The sequence below is a fragment of the Carassius carassius genome, chromosome 45 (assembly GCF_963082965.1).
Source record: "Carassius carassius chromosome 45, fCarCar2.1, whole genome shotgun sequence".
Taxonomy (NCBI): Eukaryota; Metazoa; Chordata; class Actinopteri; order Cypriniformes; family Cyprinidae; genus Carassius; species Carassius carassius.
In genome coordinates this window covers 3,430,386-3,456,055 of record NC_081799.1, presented here as the reverse complement: position 1 = coordinate 3,456,055, position 25,670 = coordinate 3,430,386, and the positions used below count along the sequence as shown (strand labels likewise).

Genomic DNA, 25,670 nt, shown 5'->3' with positions numbered 1-25,670 from the left:
TGAATATTTGGTGATACCGTTCGGGCTCTCCAACTCACCAGGGGTTTTCCAAGCACTCGTTAATGACGTGTTGAGAGACATGGTAGATCAGTTTATATATGTTTACCTGGATGACATACTGATTTTTTCTTCATCTCTCCAGGAACATGTTCAACACGTCAGACGAGTGCTCCAGAGGTTACTCGAGAATGGGCTTTTTGTCAAGGTGGAGAAATGCGTATTCCATGCACAGTCCATCCCCTTCCTAGGGTATATCGTCTCGTCCGAGGGAATACGTATGGATCCTGACAAGGTTAAGGCTGTGATAGATTGGCCATCTCCAGATTCCCGTAAGGCCCTACAGCGGTTTCTGGGGTTCGCCAATTTTTATCGACGTTTCATTCGTAATTTCAGCCAACTAGTCTCACCTCTGACGGCCTTGACCTCCCCCAGTACTCCGTCCAGGTGGTCGGATGCAGCAGAAACTGCATTTACCAACCTCAAGACCTGCTCCGTTTCGGCTCCCATCCTTGTAGCTCCTGATCCCACACGGCAGTTCGTGGTGGAGGTCGACGCATCAGAGGTGGGGGTAGGAGCAGTTCTTTCCCAACGTGCTGCCTTGGACGATAAGATGCATCCCTGCGCGTTTGTTTTTCACATCGTTTATCTCCTGCTGAACACAAACATGACATTGGTAACAGAGAATTATTGGCCGTCAAATTAGCTTTAGAGGAGTGGCGTCACTGGTTGGAAGGGTCAGGGGTACCTTTCATTGTTTGGACCGATCACAAGAATTTAGAGTACATTAGAACTGCCAAAAGATTCAATTCCAGGCAGGCTCGGTGGGCACTTTTTTTTCGGTCATTTAGATTTTACTCTGTTGTACTGCCTGGGTTCCAAAAATGTCAAACCTGATTCTTTGTCACGTCTTTTTGATCCCTCCGCCCGCCCGGTGACTCCCGAGTGTATTATACCTGAGAAAATAGCCATCTCAACACTCATATGGGAGGTCAAATCGAAGGTCAAGATGGCATTAGAAGGGGTAACGCCTCCGCCCGGTTGCCCACCGAATCGTTTATTTGTGCCGGAAGAGTTACGGTCCGAAGTTATTCAGTGGGGTCACTGCTCTAACGTTGCTTGTCATCCAGGGATAAGCCGAACCAAGGGGTTAGTTAAACAACGATTCCGGTGGCCACTTATGGCTCGTGACGTCCACGATTTTGTTTTGGCTTGCTCAGTTAGCGCCAGTGGTAAGTCGTCTAACCGGCCTCCTGATGGGCTTCTTCAACCGCTGTCTGTCCCTTCGAGACCCTGGTCACATATCGCACTAGATTTTGTTACCGCCCTCCCGCCCTCTAATGGCATGACGGTCGTTTTGACCATAGTGGACCGGTTCTCGAAGGCAGCACATTTCATTCCCTTGCCCAAATTACCTACAGCCAAGGAGACAGCGGTCACTGTCCTAGATCAAGTCTTTCGGTTACATGGCCTCCCGGTAGACGTGGTTTCTGACAGAGGATTCCAATTCATATCCAAATTTTGGAAGGAATTTTGTAAATTGCTAGGAGCGACGGTTATTCTGTCTTTGGGTTATCATCCCCAAAGTAACGGGCAGTCTGAGCAAGCCAACCAAGATTTAGAGAGAACTTTGCGATGTTTGGTCTCCTAGAATCCTTCTTCCTGGAGCCAAAAACTCTCTATGGTGGAGTACGCTCACAATTCGTTACCAGTGTCAGCCACGGGCGCCTCTCCCCGTTTCAGTGCAGCGTAGGTTAACAGCCACCAGCTTTTCCTAGTCTGGAATCTGAAGTCGCGGTCCCCTCCACTCACGCATTTGTCCAGAGGTGCCCCCGCACCTGGACCAGAGCCCGCGAAACTCTGCTCCGGATGAGGGAGCGTACTAAGGCCAAGGCCGATCGCCACCAGTCAAAGCCTCCCGTTTACGTCGTGGGTCAAAAAGTGTGACTTTCTACTAACAATATTCCTCTCCGTTCCGTTTCTAACAAATTAGCTCCCAAATTTATTGGCCCGTTAACTGTCACCAAGATCATTAGTCCGGTGACAGTCCGCCTCAAACTACCTCCAGCGTACAGGAGAATACATCCCGCCTTCCATGTGTCCAAAATTAAACCCGTGTTTTAATCACGTATTAATCCGCCTACACCGGTTCACCCGCTGCGGCTCGTAGATGGGGAACCGACCTATTCGGTTAATCGTATTCTGGACTCGAGACGGAGGGGATGAGGATTCCAGTACTTGGTGGACTGGGAAGGTTACGGTCCGGAGGAGAGGAGTTGGGTACCTACTAGGGACATACTGGATCACTCCCTTATTGATGATTACAATCAGCAGGTAGGCTCTTCTGGGAACTCCAGGAGACGTTCTTAGAGGGGGGGGGGGGGGTACTGTCACGGTTGGTAAACCGTGATCTCTGGGTTTTGCACTTTGTGGGTGAAGTCTGTGTGTTACGCGTCAGCACTGATTAGTTTGTGGGCGTCTCTGTTAATTGTCATCAGCAACAGCTGTCACTCATTACTCATCCCTATATATTGGCTTGTCTAGCGTCTTGTGTTCGTGATAGGGATGCACCGAAATGAAAATTCTTGGCCGAAACCGAAAAAGAGAAAACCAAGGCCGAAAACCGAAACCGAAACACCGAAAGAAATTATGCCAATTATTAGTACCATTGCATTTATTGCTATGACCGTGTACTAACTTTACTAAAATTAAGACATTGCAATTGCATAAATTAATATTAAAGTTTCAAAGATAATTACAATTACATAAATTATTTTAAAAAAAACATAAAAAACCATAATTACAAATTATGCAAATATTTATTAAGCACATTGCAACAATGCACAGTATTAAAATAAAATTCAAACAAAAAATGTATCCCACTCATGTGTATATTAAATAATAATGTACAGGCCTACTGGCCTGCAGAAAGGTTTTAAAATTAACTGTTCTCTCATAAAAACAAAGTGCATTTAGGTGAAGTGCATTTTAAATTTTTCTCTGTAGGACTAGAAAGTGCATTACTTCTCCAGTATAGGCAAGTGGGTTATCACTTCTGGGGATGGGGACTTCAGACAGATAACCATCTAGCTGTTGAGCAGTTGAGCTTGTCATCTGCCTGACATTTGAGAAATATTTGAGAGAGTGTATTTAAATAGGGCCAGGGCATAAATAAACATTTTTATCAAATTAAAGCAGAAATCTAGCAGAAAAATGGCTACAATCTGATATTATGTATGTGTGTGTGTGTGTGTGTGTGTGTATATATATATATATATATATATATATATATATATATATATATATATATAATGTCACATATATAGTAGCCTAAGAACAAAATAGCCAACGTATTATTATTATTTGAGGCACTTTCTTGCAGAATTCCACTGAACACATCAGACAACAAGGGTGCATGCCCCTCATCTGGTGCAGACACAAGTCTTTTTTTCTGCGCTCTGATCTCAGTCTCCTGCGCTTGGAGCTTCTCCGTCTCCACGTGGGTTCTCCACGTCCAGCACGGCCTGGATCATTTCTCGTGCACGCTGCCTTATTTCCGCATCCAAGTAATGGTCTTTATAACGTGGATCAAGCACATTCGCGATGAAGTGCAGAGGATCCGAAAAGATCTCATGAGACGTGTGCTAACAGACTCTACTTTTCTTTGTTTTCACTTCATGGTCCGTCTTAATCTCTTTGTTAGGAGACGCTTTAGTGCTGCGAATAAAGGAATAAGAAGAGAGAGAATGTTCTCACTGGTGTGAAGTGAATGTCGCGGGGAGCTCGTGGTCTGCGCTATGCAGGTGCACGTGCAGGTCGCGGTTTCTGTTTGCGTCATCACAACATTTCGGCCGTGTTGTTTCGGTGATAAAAGTCTATCGGTCGAAAACCGAAAATGCCATTTTCGGCCGAAAATTTTCCACTCTAGAGGTCCACTCTATGCAACCCACCACCAAGCAACACCACTTACCTTCGGCTCGCTTCCCCGCAGTTCCTGTGTCACCCTCTGTTGCTGCCCACTCACCTCCGCCTTCCGGATTCGTCACTCATCACCACCATCTTGGACTGTGCATTCCTCCCAGCATTGTTTGTGTCTCAAGTACTGTCTGTATCATTGTCTGCATTAAATATCATTAATCTCGCACTTGCTTCCTGCCACTCCTTCACCCAGTAGTTACAATAATGTACTATAATACTGAAATAATTGAAACTATTTGCAATAAGTAGAATAAAAAGCAGAAAATCCTGCTATTTTAGCATAAATAGAATCTATTGCTGTTTGCACTTAGTGTGAACAGCATCTAATTGCTATTCATAGTGTGTTAATAGTAGATGCAAAACATCTATTGCTATTTGCAGTTAGTTAAAATAGCCGCTGACTTTTCTTAATCTTTGTATTTTTAAATCAATATGGTACAATCTCAACAGATCTTTGATCTCAACCGAGTGTCAACTACTGCTACTCACAAATCAGGCGACCAACTGGACCTTATTTACACACAACACTGCTCCACTGATCTTGTAATGGTTACTTGTCTTAATCCTTTTCTTAAAAAAAAAAAAGCGTCTGCTAAATGATTAAATTTAAATGTTACTCCACTGCACATCTCGGATAACTTCCTCCTCACTCTTAACCTCAACATGATCACTTACCCCTCCACAAGTCATCTTTCGACATAACCTACAGTACACTCACTCTCACTCTCCCGGCTATCTGCTATGGTTTCATCTTCGATACCTTCCCCTACTGATACTTTCTGCTCCACTCTTACATCTTGTTTAGACACTGTTTGCCCCTTATCTTCCAGGCCAGTCTGTACCACCCCTTCTGCCCCTTGGTTATCTGATGTTCTACGCAAACACCGTTCTAAGCTTAGAACTGCTGAAAGGGTGTGACGCAAATCCAAAAATACTACTGACCTTAATGTGTATCAGTCGCTCCTTGTCTTCCTTCTCTGCTAATGTCTCCACTGCTGAAAGGAAATACTACCGTGACAAAATTCAAAACAATTTGTCTAACTGTTTTATACTTTTTAAAACATTTTCCTCGCTTCTTTGTCCTCCTCCTGCATCAACGAATAGCTGAAGACATTGCCACATTTTTCATTAATAAAATTAAAAACATCAGTACACAATTTTCCACACCACAATGCATCAAACACATCTCACCAGCAAACATACACTCATTCACACTCATCCTTCTCTTCACTCTCTGAGACAGAAGTATTCTAACTCATCCTTTCTAATCATCCTACTGCTTGATCCTATTCCATCTCATCTCCTTGAAGCCATTTCTCCTGCACTTATAACTGCACTCGCTAACATCATCAACACATCCCTTCACACTGGTGTTTTTTGCTCCACATTTAGACAGGCACGTATAACTCCACTACTTAAGAAACCCACCCTCAACCCATCTCTTTTAGTGAACTACAGACCAGTTTCACCTCTTTCTTTCATTGCAAAAACACTTGAACAAGCTGTGTTCAACCAAGTTTCTGTCTTTCTCACAACAGAACAACCTCCTCAACAGCAACCAATCTGGCCTCAGAAGTGGACATTCAACTAAGACTGCCTTACTCTCAGTTGTTGAAGCCCTAAGACTGGCAAGAGCAAAATCCAAATCTTCAATACTTATCTTGCTTGATCTGTCCGCTGCTTTTGACACGGTTAACCACCAGATCCTACTATCAACCCTACTGGCAAAGGGCATCTCAGGAACCGCACTCCAATGATTTGAGTCTTACCTATCAGATAGGTCCTTCAAAGTATCTTGGAGAGGTGAGGTGTCCAAGTCGCAACATAACTACTGGGGTGCCCCAGGGCTCAGTTCTTGGACCACTTCTCTTCTCTGTCTACAAGGCATTATTAGGTTCTGTCATTCAGAAACATGGCTTTTCATATCACTGCTATGCTGATGACACCCAACTCTACCTCTCATTCCATCCTGATGATCCGACGGTAGCTATTCGCTTCTCAGCTTGTCTAACAGACATTTCTTGCTGGATGAAGACAATCACCTTCAACTCAACCTTGCCAAGACAGAATTGCTTAGCAATCCACCACTGGCTCTGCACCTGTTTACCTAAATTCATTACTTCTGACTTATGTGCCCTCTAGAAGCTTGCGTTCTGCAAGTGTTCGTCACTTGATTGTGCCATGCCAGCACAAAGTCACTTTTATGGACTTTTAAATTAAATGTTCCCTCCATCTTCAAGAATCGGCTTAAAACATATCTCTTCCATCTTTATTTGCCCTCTAACTTTAGCTCTCACTATTATAATTTTATTCTTAAAAAAAAATATTCTAACTAGCTTTCTAATCTTTTTGTATTTTATCTGTTTTCTTTTCATGTATTATACAATTAACAAAAGCAAGAAGAAGAAAAAAAGACCACTAACACTAGCTTGCCCTATTCTTTTTTCTATTCTATCGGTTTTCTTTTGATTTATTATGTTATTTTAAAGCCCTTGCTACGTGTACTGCTTTAAGCTAACTTAAACTTGTTATGGCCCTTGCATAACACTGCTCTTTTGTTGATTTTGATTACTTCCATTGTCCTCATTTGTAAGTCGTTTGGCTAAAAGCATCTGCTAAATAACTAAATGTAAATGTACCAGATTATCCTATTTAAATCAATGCGATAACCGAGATGGGTTAAAGTAATCTAACAATAGTTTTATGTTAGCCTGTGTGTAATGTAGGTACTGGATAACGTTATAATTTCCTTCATGTAATTTGGAATCAGAACCAGATGACATCTACCCAGTTCTGCTGGCGACTGCTTCGATTTGAAAATTATTATTCATATTATTCATAGTTAATTCTCAGCACATAGAGACTCTTTCACCTAGATATCACACTATAGAGACTGTGTCTGTTCCCCGAACTAGAAAATACAAAAAACGTCCAAACCAAGTTAAGATTAACAATTTAATTGAGGTTCAACAAATAAAAAACAGAAGCAATATGGATAAACAAATGATAAAGCTTGGCTTATTGAATATCAGATCCCTTTCTACGAAAACACTTTTTGTAAATAATATGATCACTGATCATAATATAGATGTACTCTGTTTGACAGAAACCTGGCTAAAACCTGATGATTACATTATTTTAAATGAGTCCACCCCCCAAGATTACTGTTATAAACATGAGCCACGTCTAAAAGGCAAAGGTGGAGGTGTTGCTTCAATTTATAACAACGTTTTCAGGATTTCTCAGAGGGCAGGCTACAAGTATAACTCGTTTGAAGTAATGGTACTTCATATAACATTATCCAAAGAAACAAATGTTAATGATAAATCCCCTGTTATGTTTGTACTGGCTACTGTATATAGGCCACCAGGGCACCATACAGACTTTATTAAAGAGTTTGGTGATTTTACATCCGAGTTAGTTCTGGCTGCAGATAAAGTTTTAATAGTTGGTGATTTTAATATCCATGTTGATAATGAAAACGATGCATTGGGATCAGCATTTATAGACATTCTGAACTCTATTGGTGTTAGACAACACGTTTCAGGACCTACTCATTGTCGAAATCATACTCTAGATTTAATACTGTCACATGGAATTGATGTTGATGGTGTTGAAATTATTCAGCCAAGTGATGATATCTCAGATCATTATTTAGTTCTTTGCAAAATTCATATAGCCAAAATTGTAAATTCTACTTCTTGTTACAAGTATGGAAGAACCATCACTTCTAACACAAAAGACTGCTTTTTAAGTTATCTTCCTGATGTATCCAAATTCCTTAGCATATCCAAAACCTCAGAACAACTTGATGATGTAACAGAAACTATGGACTCTCTCTTTTCTAGCACTTTAAATAAAGTTGCTCCTTTACGCTTAAGGAAGGTTAAGGAAAACAGTTTGACACCATGGTATAATGAGCATACTCGCACCCTAAAGAGAGCAGCCCGAAAAATGGAGCGCAGCTGGAGGAAAACAAAACTAGAGGTATTTCGTATTGCTTGGCGGGAAAGTAACATATCCTACAGAAAAGCATTAAAAACTGCTAGATCCGATTACTTTTCTTCTCTTTTAGAAGAAAACAAACATAACCCCAGGTATTTATTCAATACAGTGGCTAAATTAACGAAAAATAAAGCCTCAACAAGTGTTGACATTTCCCAACACCACAGCAGTAATGACTTTATGAACTACTTTACTTCTAAAATCGATACTATTAGAGATAAAATTGCAACCATTCAGCCGTCAGCTACAGTATCACATCAGACAGTGCACTATAGACCCCCTGAGGAACAGTTCCACACATTCTCTACCATAGGAGAGGAAGAATTGTATAATCTTGTTAAATCATCTAAACCAACAACATGTATGTTAGACCCTATACCATCTAAGCTCCTGAAAGAGGTGCTTCCAGAAGTCATAGATCCTCTTCTGACTATTATTAATTCCTCATTGTCATTAGGACATGTCCCCAAAACCTTCAAACTGGCTGTTATTAAGCCTCTCATCAAAAAACCACAACTTGACCCCAAAGAACTAGTTAATTATAGACCAATCTCGAATCTCCCTTTTCTGTCCAAGATACTAGAAAAGTATATTATATTCCTTCTTAGAGAAAAATAGTATATGTGAGGATTTCCAGTCAGGATTTAGACCGTATCATAGTACTGAGACTGCTCTTCTTAGAGTTACAAATGATCTGCTCTTATCATCTGATCGTGGGTGTATCTCTCTATTAGTTTTATTGGATCTTAGTGCTGCGTTTGACACAATTGACCACAACATTCTTTTGCATAGACTTGAATACTTTGTTGGCATCAGTGGAAGTGCATTAGCATGGTTTAAATCGTACTTATATGACCGCCATCAGTTCGTAGCAGTGAATGAAGATGTATCCTATCGATCACAAGTGCAGTATGGAGTACCTCAAGGCTCAGTACTAGGGCCGCTACTCTTCACGCTTTATATGTAACCCTTGGGAGATATCATCAGGAAACATGGTGTTAGCTTTCACTGTTATGCTGATGATACTCAGCTCTATATTTCTTCGCAGCCCGGTGAAACACACCAATTTGAAAAACTAATGGATTGCATAGTCGATATAAAAAACTGGATGACCAGTAATTTCTTACTGCTAAATTCTGAAAAAACAGAGGTGTTAATTATAGGACCTAAAAACTCTGCTTGTAATAACCTAGAACACTGTCTAAGACTTGATGGTTGCTCTGTCAATTCTTCGTCATCAGTTAGGAACCTAGGTGTGCTATTTGATCCCAATCTTTCTTTAGAAAGCCACGTTTCTAGCATTTGTAAAACTGCATTTTTCCATCTCAAAAATATATCTAAATTACTGCCTATGCTCTCAATGTCAAATGCAGAAATGTTAATCCATGCATTTATGACCTCAAGGTTAGATTATTGCAATGCTTTATTGGGTGGTTGTTCTGCACGCTTAGTAAACAAACTACAGCTAGTCCAAAATGCAGCAGCAAGAGTTCTTACTAGAACCAGGAAGTATGACCATATTAGCCCGGTCGTTTCGGTGGAGTTTCGGTTCCTTGCCGCTGTCGCCTCTGGCTTGCTTAGTTGGGGACACTTCATCTACAGCGATATCGTTGACTTGATTGCAAATAAATGCACAGACACTATTTAACTGAACAGAGATGACATAACTGAATCCAATGATGAACTGCCTTTAACGATCATTTTTGCATTATTGACACTGTTTTCCTAATGAATGTTGTTCAGTTGCTTTGACGCAATGTATTTTGTTTAAAGCGCTATATAAATAAAGGTGACATTGACATTGACATAACATGTAGCCTAAGTTATTGTCTCCTGTACGTGTCACTCACAGTGTGTGTGTGTGTGTGTGTGTGTGTGTTAGATAGAGAGAGAGAGAGAGAGAGAGAGAGAGAGAGAGAGAGAGAGAGAGTTGTTGTGTGCACTACAGGAGAGCACGCTTTCTTTCTTGTCATCTCCACACACTTTCGCACGATTCGTGGGTGAAATGCGACTTACACGGAAACGGTGGACTATCTGCACCATAAGCATCCTGCTGATAGTCTACAAGACGAGAGAAATGGGCAGAAATGAAGCGCATCAGAAGACGGGACTGACAGGGTGAGGGCTCTTCTGCTGTTACAGAATTAGCGCTCCTCTTCTAATAAACATCGAGTCTGATTAAGGTGTAGCTTATATGTGTCTCTCAAGACACCCATTTATGTTCATTTATTTAATTTGTTGATTTGTTTCATAAACCTTCTATTGTGAACTATAGTTCATGTGCCCCACTGTTGTTCCATCTCAATTAAATTAAGATCGATTCACACTGACTGTCCTTTGTTTGAGTCGAAATGGCCATTTTATTCTTACACCCCAGTTGGGAAAAAGACGTGTAATTCATTGAATGTGCCATTGTATATAGACTACTTTTAAGGATATTTTAGACACTTTTATATATTAATAAACTGTATTTGGAGATACTATATCATTAATTAACTTAAATCTTTTTATTATTATTATTAGTAGTAGCCAACTGTTTAAAAGTATGCTAAAATGTATACAAGGCCTACATACCTACATTGACTTTTCGTCTTGATACACTTTCCTGTCATTGAGATGTCAAATCTTTGAATCAGTAAATCTATTATTATAATGCCTAAACATAGGTGTTTGTCAAAATGAGTTGCAGTTTCCCAGGGCTCTTGAAATTGAGTTTTGTGTAATTTTTATCCAAATGTTTTAAGTTTGAAATGCAAGGGAAATTTAGATGATTCACTGACAAACTTGCACTTGTTTTGTTCCTGGAACTGAAAAAAAATGTGGTCAAGTTCATACTTGCTCATAATCTGCTTCACTTCAGAATACACGTGTGCACAGCATTGGGCAATTTTTGTTTTTCACCACTGATGAGTTAATGAACTTTATCTTGGTGCCAAAAAACATAGAACTTTTTCACTTTTTTAGATGACTTTGTGATTTGCTTCTGACGTGTGTGAGTGAGTGTGTGTGTGTGTGTGTTTTGTTGGGTAAGTGAGAGGACAGTAGACAGCTTCTGCTCATCAGATGTGGTTTCCTTTTTGTCTCGTTGCGCATTATTTAAAAACAGAAGTGGAAAAAAACCTCTTCTGAAGTTGAGTCTGCTGTCAGGTTTAGATTTGATTTCATATTATATAAATCTTTTAACGCCTTGCAGAAACAGTTTGCTCATTTCCTACATGCAGATCTAAAAACTTGCCTCAAAGAAAAAAAAGTTTGTTTGTTACAGTTTTTCTCAGTCACTTTGTCTTTGAACAAGTTGCAAATGCTTTGGTACATCCATGCAAATGATTATGTACAATTCTCTGTTGTTTCCTACATTATCAGTTGCTAATGTCATGTTGCTCAAAATGTATTATATAGTATTCTGTGCAATAGTCTTACCCCCCAAAACATCGGATCTTTAGTTCATCGTATAAGTCATTAAATGCAAAATGGTTAATCTAGTTGTCATAAACTGCCAAGCACACTTTTTTTTTTTTTACACATTATTACAGTTTTTCTCAGTCACTTTGGTGCATTTCTCAGATCAGAATTGAAATTCTCAAAACTAACTGTTCAATTCTCACATCATTGTGTCACTTGTGCACATAAAAAAAGCAGTTTCTCATTTCTTTGTACAAGTTGCAAATGCTTTGGTACATCCATGCAAATGATTGTGTACAATTCTCTGTTGTTTCCTACATTATCAGTTGCAAATGTCATGTTGCTCAAAATTTATTATATAGTTTTCTGTGCAATAGTCTTACCCCCCAAAACATCGGGTCTTTAGTTCATCGTATAAGTCATTAAATGCAAAATGGTTAATCTAGTTGTCATAAACTGCCAAGCACACTTTTTTTTTCTTTTTCTTTTTTTATACATTATTATTAGACTTTTTGTAAATTTGGCATGAATTGTGCAAGTGAATATTTACTAATGAGGAGAATGTAGATGATAAACCAATGATAGCCATTTCTCTGAAATAGCTCAAAGGTGCATCTCATGAATCTTCAGTTGGAGAGCTTATACTGTATAGACAGAGGACAACACAAGAGTTACACATTCTGACAATGGACTTATTTTCATCTTTGTGCCCATATTTATTTTTCCTTTTCTATATCACAATGACATTGTAAAGGTTTTTTTTTTTGGCCAGACCACTAGTAAAAGTGTAACTGGGAATTCTATCCAGTCTCTTTCAATCAATATCCCACATACAGTAATGTGTAAATTTCTACTTTTGAAATGGATATATGGCATACATAAGCATATTGCATACTGTTCAATACAGTAACTGTCATCCAAAATGTTGCCATAGTTTACATCATAACATCCCTCTAGAGTACACTGTTATATTGACAACATGACTAAGCGATTTGACTGTCCATCCGTAAACTATGACACAAGGACTTGTCATTCGATGGCACTGACATGTTCATTGACACAGATATTTATTTTTGAGAGATAAACTAAGGATTTTGAGCAAGAGACTGGCTTTTGCAGGTAATCCATGGTGTTTTGCTATTTGTACGAGTTGTTTTGAGAAATGCACTTACTGTTTTGCAAATTGTGAGTTTGATTCGAGAAATGTACCAAAGCGACTGAGAAAAACTGTAAATGAAACTAAAACCAATTATAAAGAAACATTTACATTAGTCAAGTCAAGTCACCTTTATTTATATAGCACTTTAAACAAAATACATTGCGTCAAAGCAACTGAACCACATTCATTAGGAAAACAGTGTCAATAATGCAAAAATTATGGTTAAAGCCAGTTCATCATAGAATTCAGTGATGTCATCTCTGTTCCGTTAAATAGTGTCTGTGCATTTATTTGCAATCAAGTCAATGATATCGCTGTAGATGAAGTGACCCCAACTAAGCAAGCCAGAGGCGACAGCGGCAAGAAACCGAAACTCCATCGGTGACAGAATGGAGAAAAAAACCTTGGGAGAAACCAGGCTCAGTTGGGGGGCCAGTTCTCCTCTGACCAGACGAAACCAGTAGTTCAATTCCAGGCTGCAGCAAAGTCAGATTGTGCAGAAGAATCATCTGTTTCCTGTGGTCTTGTCCTGGTGGTCGTCTGAGACAAGGTCTTTACAGGGGATCTGTATCTGGGGCTCTAGTTGTCCTGGTCTCCGCTGTCTTTCAGGGATGTAGAGGTCCTTTCTAGGTGCTGATCCAGCATCTGGTCTGGATACGTACTGGATCCGGGTGACTGCAGTGACCCTCTGATCTGGATACAGACTGGATCTGGTGGCTATGGTGACCTCGGAATAAGAGAGAAACAGACTAATATTAGCGTAGATGCCATTCTTCTAATGATGTAGCAAGTACATCGGGTGTTATGGGAAGTGTTCCCGGTTCCGGTTTTCCTAATTAATGCAGCCTAAAAATTCTTTAACGGATTTGGATATTAAAAGCATATTAGTATGTTATGTGTAAGCCAGGTTAAAGAGATGGGTCTTTACAGTTTTTCTCGATTGGTTTGGCTCATTTCTTGAAACCGAGATGACATTCTCAAAACCATAAGGTCATTTGGCCAAACAGTCTTACAGTTCTGCTCAACATTATAGCTCACTAGCAAAATCAAATATCTTTCCCCAAACTCTTCTTCCATGCTTCAAAAGCAGATTCCTTTCCCATATAAAAGGTCAGTACAGTCAAAATAGCACAGATCCTTCTCAATTGCCTTGGCACATGTGCATTCATTTAGTGCTTTTGTCAAAATAACCTGGATGGTTTAGCACAACACCATGGATCCCCTGAAAAAAACTCATATCTCTCCCAAAACAGTTTATCCATGTGTAAAAACTAAATATCCTTCTCATATAAATAGTCAATGCCCCCAAAATGCATTATACCTTTGGCATTGTTTAAGCACTGCAAGTCAAAATGCTTAGACGTTTTGTCACTGAGGCACAGGTCTAGCAACAGAATACCACTATGAATAAAACTAAAAGATTTTACAGTAAAATCAGCCTCCAATAAACCACTCATACTCAAGGAAACTGTAAACATTTTTATTCGTACAAAGAAATGTTAACATTAGAGAACATACTGTGAAAAGAAAACATATACAGGATTCTGTAAATGTGAAGTTATAAACACAAACAAAAAACAAAAAAAACTCTAGCCTACCATACTGTAAATAAAGTTTCAGAACTATAGTACAGTAATATTTTCAGTGGTCGCCATTGTCACCCTCTCTTTCCTGGCCACCATCCTCATCCTCCTGGCCATCGACGCGCTGCTCTCTGTTAGGCCATAAATTCTCATCCACATCGCAACGGATATTTTCTCTTGCGATGCAGCGAGGGAAGAAACGGCATGAATGTCTCAACCATCCCCTACATTGATCCCCTGTGATGTCCTCACATGCAGCATCCATTGCATGCAGCAGGGCCCTCTGGTCTTGAGCCTGATGCTCATACACCCTCCACCTCCAAGCTGATTGATTGTCAAGTACTGTCATAATTTTATCAAATGTTCCAAGAAATTCTTTCATGGTATTATATCTTTGACTAATTTTGACAGTTGAACAGACAATTGTGCATATGATGACTTACACAATGAAACCATGCTGATATGTTTTGGAGAGAGTAACCATTTCACTGAAAAATCAACTAATCAGTTTAGATCAGCAAGATCTATTTATTTGGAAAATGTGCTAAATGTGGCCTCATTGTGCTAACTGTAGCTACTTGTACATAATCATTTGAAAAAATGACATTCTGTTGTGAACAATTGCAAGGTGGTTTGGAGATTTGTCCATGTTATTTTGAGAATGTCATCTCGGTTTCAAGAAATGAGCCAAACCAATCGAGAAAAACTGTAATATAGATTTAAACTGACAGAGTGTGTCTGCCTCCCGAACAATGTTAGGTAGGTTATTCCAGAGTTTAGGCGCCAAATAGGAAAAGGATCTGCCGCCTGCAGTTGATTTTGATATTCTAGGTATTATCAAATTGCCTGAGTTTTGAGAACGTAGCAGAAGTAGAGGATTATAATGTAAAAGGAGCTCATTCAAATACTGAGGTGCTAAACCATTAGATAGACAGACAGACAGATAGACAGACAGATAGACAGATAGATAGACAGATAGACAGATAAACAGACAGATAGATAGATAGATAGATAGATAGATAGATAGACAGACAGACAGACAGACAGACAGACAGACAGACAGATAGATAGATAGATAGATAGATAGATAGATAGATAGATAGATAGATAGATAGATAGATAGATAGATAGATAGATAGATAAGATAGATAGATAGATACCGTGATGATAACCAGTACTGTACCGTGTATAATCCTTTCTTTTTGTTATGAGAATACATTAATGAGTGTGACTACATGAACACAATATCAAACCTAACAGAATTATCAGCACTAGTGTGTATAGTTACTATGCCACATTTCCATTTGAACAGGAAGTCTGAGCCCAGTTCTACTAGACTGATGGTCAACGGCTCCGATAAGCTGTTTGGCTTTAGTTTAAGTGATCTGAGTGATATGGGAGTGGGATGGAAGGTGAATGCCACCCTTGGGACGATCATAAGGTGAGTAACCTGCACAAATTTAAAATGAATACAGCACACAAAGCACAGATTTGAGAGGGAAGAGTGTTAGAGATATTGAGTGCTATGACTCACTCAGAGCATGACTTCATAGGGTCATTTCTAGAGCATGTTTGGATGGTATGGTTATGAACTGCTGAGTCATCTATTGTCCTGATCTGCTTCAACATGTGGAAGGAAGGACGTGCTTCGCTTCTTGGATGCAGAGAGAGACGTGTCTGTAATCAAGAGCAGTTTCAAACCGGGCGATACCGTCCACTATGTTCTGGACCGGCGCAGGACATTTAATATTTCTCAGACTCTACACAGTTTACTTCCCGAAGTCTCTCCACTGAAGAACAAGACGTTCAAGACCTGTGCTGTGGTGGGAAACTCAGGCATTCTCCTGAAGAGTGGATGTGGGAAGGAGATAGACAGCCATGGATTTGTTATACGGTAATGTATTTACGTCTTTACAGTGATCTAATCATTACCTTCTTATGGCAAGGCATGCCGTCTAACAAGGTCTAAACGGTAATTTTCCCTCTCACTGAATAAGTGTTTTCCTGCTGATAACTTGACTCGAATACTATTTGATCCCATTTTTGGAAATTTGAACCAGGAACAAAAGCTATAAAAGTAATTTAGAGCTTCACTTGTACATTCTGTAGTACTGAATTATTTGCACTTTTATCACCCCAAAATGAAAATCTCACATGATGTCTTTCTAAACCAGTGTTTTATTTTATTTTTTTGGTCACACTTTATTTTAAGGTCAAATTCTTGCATTAACAAACTATGTTAATTAACTATGACTTTTGCCTCGACAAACTCCTAATTATCTGTTTATTAATAGTTAGTAAGGTAGTTAAGTTTAGGGATTGAGTAGGACTTGATGCTGTGAAGAGCACGATGCAGGAGCAGGAAACCACATTTATTCTTAAAAGAAACTCAGAGAACTGGGAAAACACAATCACTATAACATTGACGACATTGAACAGTAGAGAAACGAGGAACTAATGAGGATAATTAAGGGAACACAGGTGAATGGAATGACAATCAAACATGAGGTAAAACTATGACACAGAGCACAAGGGGAAGGAAAACAGAATAAAACAGGAACACAGAACATCCAGGGCTTGGCAGGATTGGGGATGTATGATCATGCAGAATATGTGCTTTATAACAACTAATGAACAGCCAATATGTTAATAATAGGCATGCTAATAAGCAACTAGTTAATAGTGAGAACTGGTCCCTATACTAAAGTTTAAGCCTTTTTCAGCTTATATATATATATTTACATTTACAGTTATTCATTTAGCAGATGCTTTTATCCAAAGCGACTTACAGATGAGGACAGTGGAAGCAATCAAAAACAACAAAAAGAGCAATGATATATAAGTGCTATAACAAGTCTCAGTTAGGTTAACACAGAACACCTAGCATGGGATTTTAAATAATATAATATAAAGAAAACAGATAGAATAAAAAAAGAATAGAGCAAGCTAGTGTTAGAGGTCTTTACACACACACACACATACAATTGCATAATAAATTAAAAGAAAATAGAATACAAAAAGATTAGAAAGGTAGTTAGATTTTTTTTTTTTAAGAATAGAATTAGAATAGTGAGTGTTAGAGGGTCAAATAAAGATGGAAGAGATGGGTTTTAAGCCGATTCTTGAAGATGGCTAAGGACTCAGCTGCTCGGATTGAGTTATATATATATATATATATATATACACAGTACAGACCAAAAGTTTGGACACACCTTCTCATTCAAAGAGTTTTCTTTATTTTCATGACTATGAAAATTGTAGATTCACACTGAAGGCATCAAAACTATGAATTAACACGTGTGGAATTATATATGGAATTATATACATAACAAAAAAGTGTGAAACAACTGAAGATATGTCATATTGTAGGTTCTTCAAAGTAGCCACCTTTTGCTTTGATTACTGCTTTGCACACTCTTGGCATTCTCTTGATGAGCTTCAAGTGGTAGTCACCTGAAATGGTCTTCCAACAGTCTTGAAGGAGTTCCCCGAGAGATGCTTAGCACTTGTTGGTCCTTTTGCCTTCTGTCTGCGGTCCAGCTCACCCCTAAACCATCTTGACTGGGTTCAGGTCCTGTGACTGTGGAGGCCAGGTCATCTGGCGCAGCACCCCATCACTCTTCTTCTTGCTCAAATAGCCCTCGATGCCTTCAGTGTGACTCTACAATTTTTATAGTCATGAAAATCAAGAAAACTCTTTGAATGAGAAGGTGTGTCCAAACTTTTGGTCTGTACTGTGTATATATATATATATTTGGATTTCATTTTAATATTTCCTGTTTTCAAAGTAGTAACTTTGCTGTGTGTAAGTTATTTTAGTACTAAATAAAAAAAAATGAAATTGAGAAAAAATGTTGCCTAACTGAAATAAAATAAAATATATAAAATATTATATATATATATATATATATATATATATATATATATATATATATATATATATATATATATATATATATATATATATATATATTTTTTTTTTTTTTTTTTTTTTTTTTTTTTTTTTCCAGTTACTTTTTTGTTTAATGTTAAGTAATTAAATTTTTTATGGTTTAGTTTTAATTAACAATAATAATTCATTTAACAATAATAATAAATACTTATTCATGAAACAAAAATGAAAGTATATCAACTGTGATTTCTCAATTGTGACTGAAGATGGTGGATGCTATATATGACCAAAAATAAATAAATCAATCAAATTAAATGAATGAATTAATTAAAAATATAGCATGTATAACTTGTGCACTCTAAAGGTCCTTGTAGACTGAGTCCAAAATATTTCTCCAAAATTTCCGCATGTTAAAAAATAAATATGACCTCATGTTGTGTCAATCACGTTTATACACTACATCCAAAAAAATGTATAAATAAATACAAATAAAAAAAACGGATTGGATTGGCGTTTTTCACATACGTAGCATGCATTTTGAGAGAAAAAGAAGACGAATATGAAAAGAAAATGTAAAAAATATGCAAATTTCTGACTCAGTGTGCGAGGGCCTTTTGTAGCCAAACTATTGCTTTATATGAAGAACACACCTGAATTTTAAGTAATTATTCACTGATAATCTCTACTTTGAATCTCATCTGCACTTGTATTACAGTTTTTCTCGATTGGTTTGGCTCATTTCTTGAAACCGAGATGACATTCTCAAAATAACATGGACAAATCTCCAAACCACCTTGCAATTGTTCACAACAGATTGTCATTTTTCATTGGTTTTATCAAATTGCAAATGCTTTAGTACATGTCTCAAGTGACTCTGTGCTTTTTTTCAAATGATTATGTACAAGTAGCTACAGTTAGCACAATGAGCCCACATTTAGCACATTTTCCAAATAAATAGATCTTGCTGATCTAAACTGATTAGTTGATTTTCAGTGAAATGGTTACTCTCTCCAAAACATATCAGCATGGTTTCATTGTGTAAGTCATCATATGCACAATTGTCTGTTCAACTGTCAAAATTAGTCAAAGATATAATACCATGAAAGAATTTCTTGGAACATTTGATAAATTTATGACAGTACTTGACAATCAATCAGGTGAAATTAGAACTAACGAAGGAGCAGTTTCCCACATCTCAGATGACCAATCAAACAGTTTGTTTAGTTACCTGACAGGTGTTGTCTATGATTATGACTGCTGCCAAAAGTATATAGACAGAGCTTGGCCCGGGGCCAGTTTCATTTGCAGTGTGAACATGGAAGCACCTCGCCAAGTACAACAGCAACTTCCTGCTCGAGGAAGAGGAGGAAGAAGAGGAAGAGGAGGAGTGAGAATGCATGGAGGAATAGGGGGAAGAGGCTGAGGAGCACGGAGGCACCATGATGTCCCAGATGAAATCCGGGCCACCCTTATTGACCACCTTATAAACCATCGCCTCACAATGGCAGAGGCAGGTCGCCGAGTGCAGCCTAATGTGCCTCGGTCTACAGTCTCCTCCATCATCCAAACCTTTCGCAGGGAAACAGGTACAGAACTATTCTATTGAACTATTCAGTGTTGGTGTGTTTGTAGGCCTAGAGTACTGTAATATCTTCATGTGATGTTATATGATACTATAAAAATGACAAAGAAAAAAAAATGGAGAAAATACTGTGATTAGTATTCCAGTCACTGTGCAGTGCATCACACTTTTAGTACCATAAAACAGCAGTACAATTACATTGGTAACTCATTTTGTAACAAATTTACAGTGTTGACCTTTGACTTGTATGTCTAGGATTGGACGACAGCCTCAAGTGGGTGGCAGAAGAAAACTTCTAAATGAACAACAAGAACGAGAAATATGCAACATGGTCATTGCAAATAATGCCATCACACTGAGACAGATTCTTAATGCAATCCTTCTAGACAATGTAATGTTCCAAAATATAAACTCTATCAGCATCTCCACAATAGACCGGGTATTGAAGAAACATCAGATGACCATGAAACAGATTTACAGGGTACCATTTGAGAGAAACTCTGACAGAGTGAAAGAGCTGCGGTACCAGTATGTGCATGTAAGTCAACTACTGGTTGTCTATCATTGTAACACTATTACAGTAAGACATGGTTACCACTTTTTTTTGTTTTGCTTTATCCTTTTTACCTTCAGAATCCAGCTTTGTGTGACTAGAGCATTTTGCCTAGAAATTGTCTTCAGTTTTTCACTCCCTCTTTTTACAGTACTTTAGATCCTCCCTGCAGTATCTGTCTCTACTTGACTGATTAGATTTATTTTTATTCTATTGTAGAGAATAATGGCATTAGAAGGCAACGAAACCTCTCACATCCTAGTGTTCGTTGATGAAGCTGGCTTCAACCTGGCCAAAGGTCGAAGGCGTGGCCGTAACATCATTGGCCACCGAGCCACTGTGGATGTCCCAGGCCAGCGAGGAGCAAATATAACAATGTGTGCCGCTATATCAGAAAGAGGTGTGGCCACACACATTCCCAGTTTAGGGCCCTACAATACACAAAAGCTCCTCAATTTTTTGGACCACCTTTATACTGATCTGATCCCGGAACATGAGAGAGGTGAAGAAGGACCTCAGCTACCACATTATGTCATTGTGTGGGATAATGTGAACTTCCACCGTGGCCCACGCATCAGAACCTGGTTCACCACCCATCCCCGGATGCTAATGGAGTTTCTTCCACCTTACTCTCCTTTCCTAAATCCAATTGAGGAGTTTTTTTCAGCTTGGAGGTGGAGGGTGTATGAGCATCAGGCTCAAGACCAGAGGGCCCTGCTGCATGCAATGGATGCTGCATGTGAGGACATCACAGGGGATCAATGTAGGGGATGGTTGAGACATTCACGCCGTTTCTTCCCTCGCTGCATCGCAAGAGAAAATATCCGTTGCGATGTGGATGAGAATTTATGGCCTAACAGAGAGCAGCGCGTCGATGGCCAGGAGGATGAGGATGGTGGCCAGGAAAGAGAGGGTGACAATGGCGACCACTGAAAATATTACTGTACTATAGTTCTGAAACTTTATTTACAGTATGGTAGGCTAGAGTTTTTTTTTGTTTTTTGTTTGTGTTTATAACTGTTCACATTTACAGAATCCTTTATATGTTTTCTTTTCACAGTATGTTCTCTAATGTTAACATTTCTTTGTACGAATAAAAATGTTTACAGTTTCCTTGAGTATGAGTGGTTTATTGGAGGCTGATTTTACTGTAAAATCTTTTAGTTTTATTCATAGTGGTATTCTGTTGCTAGACCTGTGCCTCAGTGACAAAACGTCTAAGCATTTTGACTTGCAGTGCTTAAACAATGCCAAAGGTATAATGCATTTTGGGGGCATTGACTATTTATATGAGAAGGATATTTAGTTTTGACACATGGATAAACTGTTTTGGGAGAGATATGAGCTTTTGCAGGGGATCCATGGTGTTGTGCTAAACCATCCAGGTTATTTTGACAAAAGCACTAAATGAATGCACATGTGCCAAGGCAATTGAGAAGGATCTGTGCTATTTTGACTGTACTGACCTTTTATATGGGAAAGGAATCTGCTTTTGAAGCATGGAAGAAGAGTTTGGGGAAAGATATTTGATTTTGCTAGTGAGCTATAATGTTGAGCAGAACTGTAAGACTGTTTGGCCAAATGACCTTATGGTTTTGAGAATGTCATCTCGGTTTCAAGAAATGAGCCAAACCAATCGAGAAAAACTGTAAAGTCAGATATGCGGTATTAAATACTCAGGTTTGTTTCACATGATTGAATGTGATTTTATTTTAGTTCTGTGGTGCTCAGTATTCTCAGTCCAAATTATTAAAGAGCAGTATTAAAACAGTGTTTTTAGTTTGTTCTTTAAACTCTCATTTATTTGTCTTATTTTCCATGTATTCCTGAAGACCCCTGTCTCTGACCATTGCCTGTTCTTCGATCCCTGAGCAGATGTAACCTCGCTCCTCTGGAGGAGTTTGCAGATGATGTGGGTTTGAGATCAGACTTCACCACTATGAATCCCTCTGTGATCCCGCGGATGTACGGGGGTCTGCGGGACGAACGACAGCGGGAGCGATTCATTCGGCGTCTACAGCAGCTGAACAACAGCGTGCTCTGGATCCCAGCCTTCATGGTCAAGGGTGGAGAGAGGCACGTGGAAATCGTGAACCAGCTCATTCTTAAACACAAACTCAAAGTGCGCACGGCATATCCTTCACTCCGCCTGATCCACGCTGTACGAGGGTAAGTCGGGAAATTTACAATTCTAGGCTTTCATTTGATTCGAAGTAACATGAAAGAGTGCAGAACTGTAATTCAAATTCATAAGCAATGAATTAAAATTTAAACCGATTTAAGATTTCAAAAATTTATGTAATTTAGATTTTTAACTAGAAAAGCCAAGTTTGTCAAGACAACTTTTAAAAATTGTCTCGACAAAAATTGGCTTTTCTATTTAGAAATTAAAGTAACATCCCTTTTGGAATTTTGGTTAACTTTTTGGATTTTTTAAGCCAGATTTAATAAACAGCGCAAACTAGCGTTAGAGCGCAATTCCATAAAAGCGCCTTTGGGAGGGAAAATTCTGCATGTGATTTACTAACAATAAATTTAATGCACACATTAAAAAACACAGACACAGCTAATTCATTTCCATAATGACCAGCTCAATCTGCCAAGTGCAACGCAAATTACCACCTGTTTTTTTTGGGCCAATAAATAATGGTGCAAATACCAGCTCAAATGTTAGGAAATCGTATCGTGTGATCCATTTAAATAGTCTCTTCTCATAAATTTCATGTCTGAAAGTGGACCACTTACAAATACATATTCAATAAGGTCAGTCGCAAAAATAACTGTGTCTAAGCCTTTTCAGCTACAACTCTACACTGTGCATCTTTAGAAAATCCTGACTGTACTATTTTAACGCCAGAAGACTGTTTGCACTGGAGCAAGCTATTAGTAAATCTGCCCTTAGAAGTAGTGATTTTACATTTCATAATACATGGAAGACTATTTATAGTACTGAAAATTGGTACTATAATGCCTATAGTACATAATTCAAAAGTTACAAGCAATGTCTGTTTATTTCTTAGGTACTGGCTCACAAATAAGATAAATATCAAACGACCCTCTACTGGATTATTGATGTACACAATGGCTACGCGCTTCTGTGATGAAATACACCTGTATGGATTCTGGCCTTTCCCCAAAGATGGCAACGGAAACCCTGTTAAATATCATTACTATGACGGACTGAGATATCGCTATTTTTCTAATGCGGGTCCCCACCGGATGCCACTGGAGTTTAAAACACTGAAGAGACTGCACAGCAAGGGTGCACTCAAACTGACCACGTCTAAATGCACATACCCTTGATGTGCAGCTCATGAACGAACACTCAGAACTCAAGTGAAGACTAATGTGTTTCCAGCTTTGGAGAAGGAGTGTGCCTTCAACTGCAAACTGTTCGTCCTGTGACTCTTCTGATTCATTTACTACAGAGAAAGTGCAATGCTGGACACTGAACAAACTACTGTTGTTTCCAAATGACAAATGAAACAGTCCTGCTTAGTGCGTTGATATTACAATCTTGGTAAGTGATCTCTGAAAATGTCTTACACCAAAGTTGCCAAAGATACTGTATTTTTAGTATATAGAAATATAATTATTTTTCGATTCACACATGTCCAAACAGCTACTTGAGCAGGTTCTTTGCAGTTCCCTTTCCTGGACAAAACAAAAAGCAAAATTAAAATCATGTCAATTTGTATTGAATTCCAGTCATAGCATATGGTAACTTGGTGAGTCTGGTTTCACCCACAGTATCCACCTTTTTATTTACTGGAAATTTTAATAATAAGTGTAAACGATTTTCTATTAATGTGAAATAAAAGGAACACATGTCTGGTTTGTTGTCAGTGCACCTTATAGTTAAACCTATAAAAGGAAAACACTGGTATATATCAGTCACAGAATGTACTACTGAATGTATTACATATATGTTGTCAAAGTCAAATGTACTGCTGTATGTCCGATTATATTGGCATGCCTGAAACCTATAATAATGCCTCACATTATTTATGTGACATTACATTGTGTGTGTTACTGGTGAGTTAGGTAAAAAACATTCGGAGGAGATTATTAATGCAGAATTGTTTTAATCTTAAAACGTGAGCAAAAAATGTGAATGTATAACATAAGGCCTTACATGCAATGCCTCAGAGTTTTGTTTTTCTACTCGGTGTATTATTTTATTTATACTGTAACGTATTTTGTATTTTAAACAGATGTTAAATGCGTTTCTAAGCATTTTTGTGTTTTTATTTCATTTGTTTTGACAGCTTTAAAGTTGATTTTTTTTTATGCCAAAAGTTTCTGGAATCTGTGATTATGTTGACATTTCAGATTTTTTTGACCATTGTGAAGTGACATAGGCCTGCATACCGTATTCTTGACTTGTTTTGGAATTTTGGAATCAAAACAGTTCTGTAAAAACTGTCAAACAAAAATCAATCTATACTCCTCTTATACAAATCTTATTGTAATTCAGTTACTCTAAATTACACTAATTAATAATTAATTCCAAATATACCATACAGTATGTTTTCTCAAATATACTCAAACTAAATATACTGTAAGGTACATTTTTATACAGTATAGTGTATTTTACCACTCAGTGACACCAGTCATCATGAAACTCATAGTAGTGTACAAGAACAGCTTCTGTGAGGTAGAACATAATGCAAGTCTGTATTTTGGCAAGCTTCACTGGCTTTTTACATGCAATACAAGCACATCAGTGAACAGACTACATCAAATTCTGGGAAATCATTAGAGGATATTTACACTTGGCCAAGTGTAATGAATCAGGTTGTTCAGGCCACATAAATAGCTTGAAATAAATAAAGTGACCAAGTATAAATACTCCCTTATGTTGTAAAAATACAAAATACAAATCTTATCAAACTGTAAAACTGGAAGACCATCCAATACTAATACAAATATTAATACAAAACCACATAAATGTAGCATTAGTCATATAAAGAATAGTAAAAGTCATAGTATTGTCATCAAATGTTTAAATGAGCTAAAACAAGCATTAAGATCGTCCATTGCATCCTATCTGAAGAGGACTAAAGGTTTGAAGGAAATGTGTGTTATATACAATAACAGTGGCAGTGTCTTTACATAAAATGGAAAACATCATAAGAATACACAAACAGGTTTACAGAAATGCATGCCATCCTTCTTTCTTAACCTGTCCTCTGAATACAAGGAACATCTGAATGGTTAAGTGGACCTAAAACAATCATCGCTTCAAATGAAAGACTGAGAGAATTAGAGAAAAGAGTTTGATGTAACTCTGAGGTTTCTATTTCTATGCTTCCAGCTTTCGTCACTGCACAGGTTACCATGACAACTTCATGCACTGAACTGTCAAAAAAGCACTTTAATATTATACATGGAGATATTTTAGGTTTCATCATGACTATTTACACTAGATGATTTGATCGTTGTAGTTTCAATTAGTTAAATCGTTTTATTTTGTGTTCATACCACTCCATTATCAATTTGTCTTTTAGTTTTGGTAA

At 38.2% G+C, this 25,670-nt stretch overlaps 1 protein-coding gene across 2 annotated transcripts; it reads left to right on the top strand.

Annotated features, from left to right (window-relative positions):
- Window positions 1–9,877: 9,877 nt before the first annotated feature.
- st8sia4 (ST8 alpha-N-acetyl-neuraminide alpha-2,8-sialyltransferase 4) lies at window positions 9,878–24,377 on the top strand. 2 transcript variants are annotated; one of them, XM_059539589.1, is made up of 5 exons: window positions 9,878–10,098; window positions 15,437–15,565; window positions 15,761–16,018; window positions 22,027–22,320; window positions 23,172–24,377. In XM_059539589.1, exons 1-5 carry the CDS (start codon window positions 9,986–9,988, stop codon window positions 23,452–23,454), a joined length of 1,077 nt encoding a protein of 358 aa, XP_059395572.1. In that variant the 5' UTR covers window positions 9,878–9,985; the 3' UTR covers window positions 23,455–24,377. The 2 variants fall into 2 exon arrangements, with proteins under 2 accessions (XP_059395572.1, XP_059395573.1); XM_059539590.1 differs by having other exon boundaries at window positions 9,961–10,098; window positions 15,765–16,018.
- The last annotated feature ends 1,293 nt before the right edge of the window (window positions 24,378–25,670 follow it).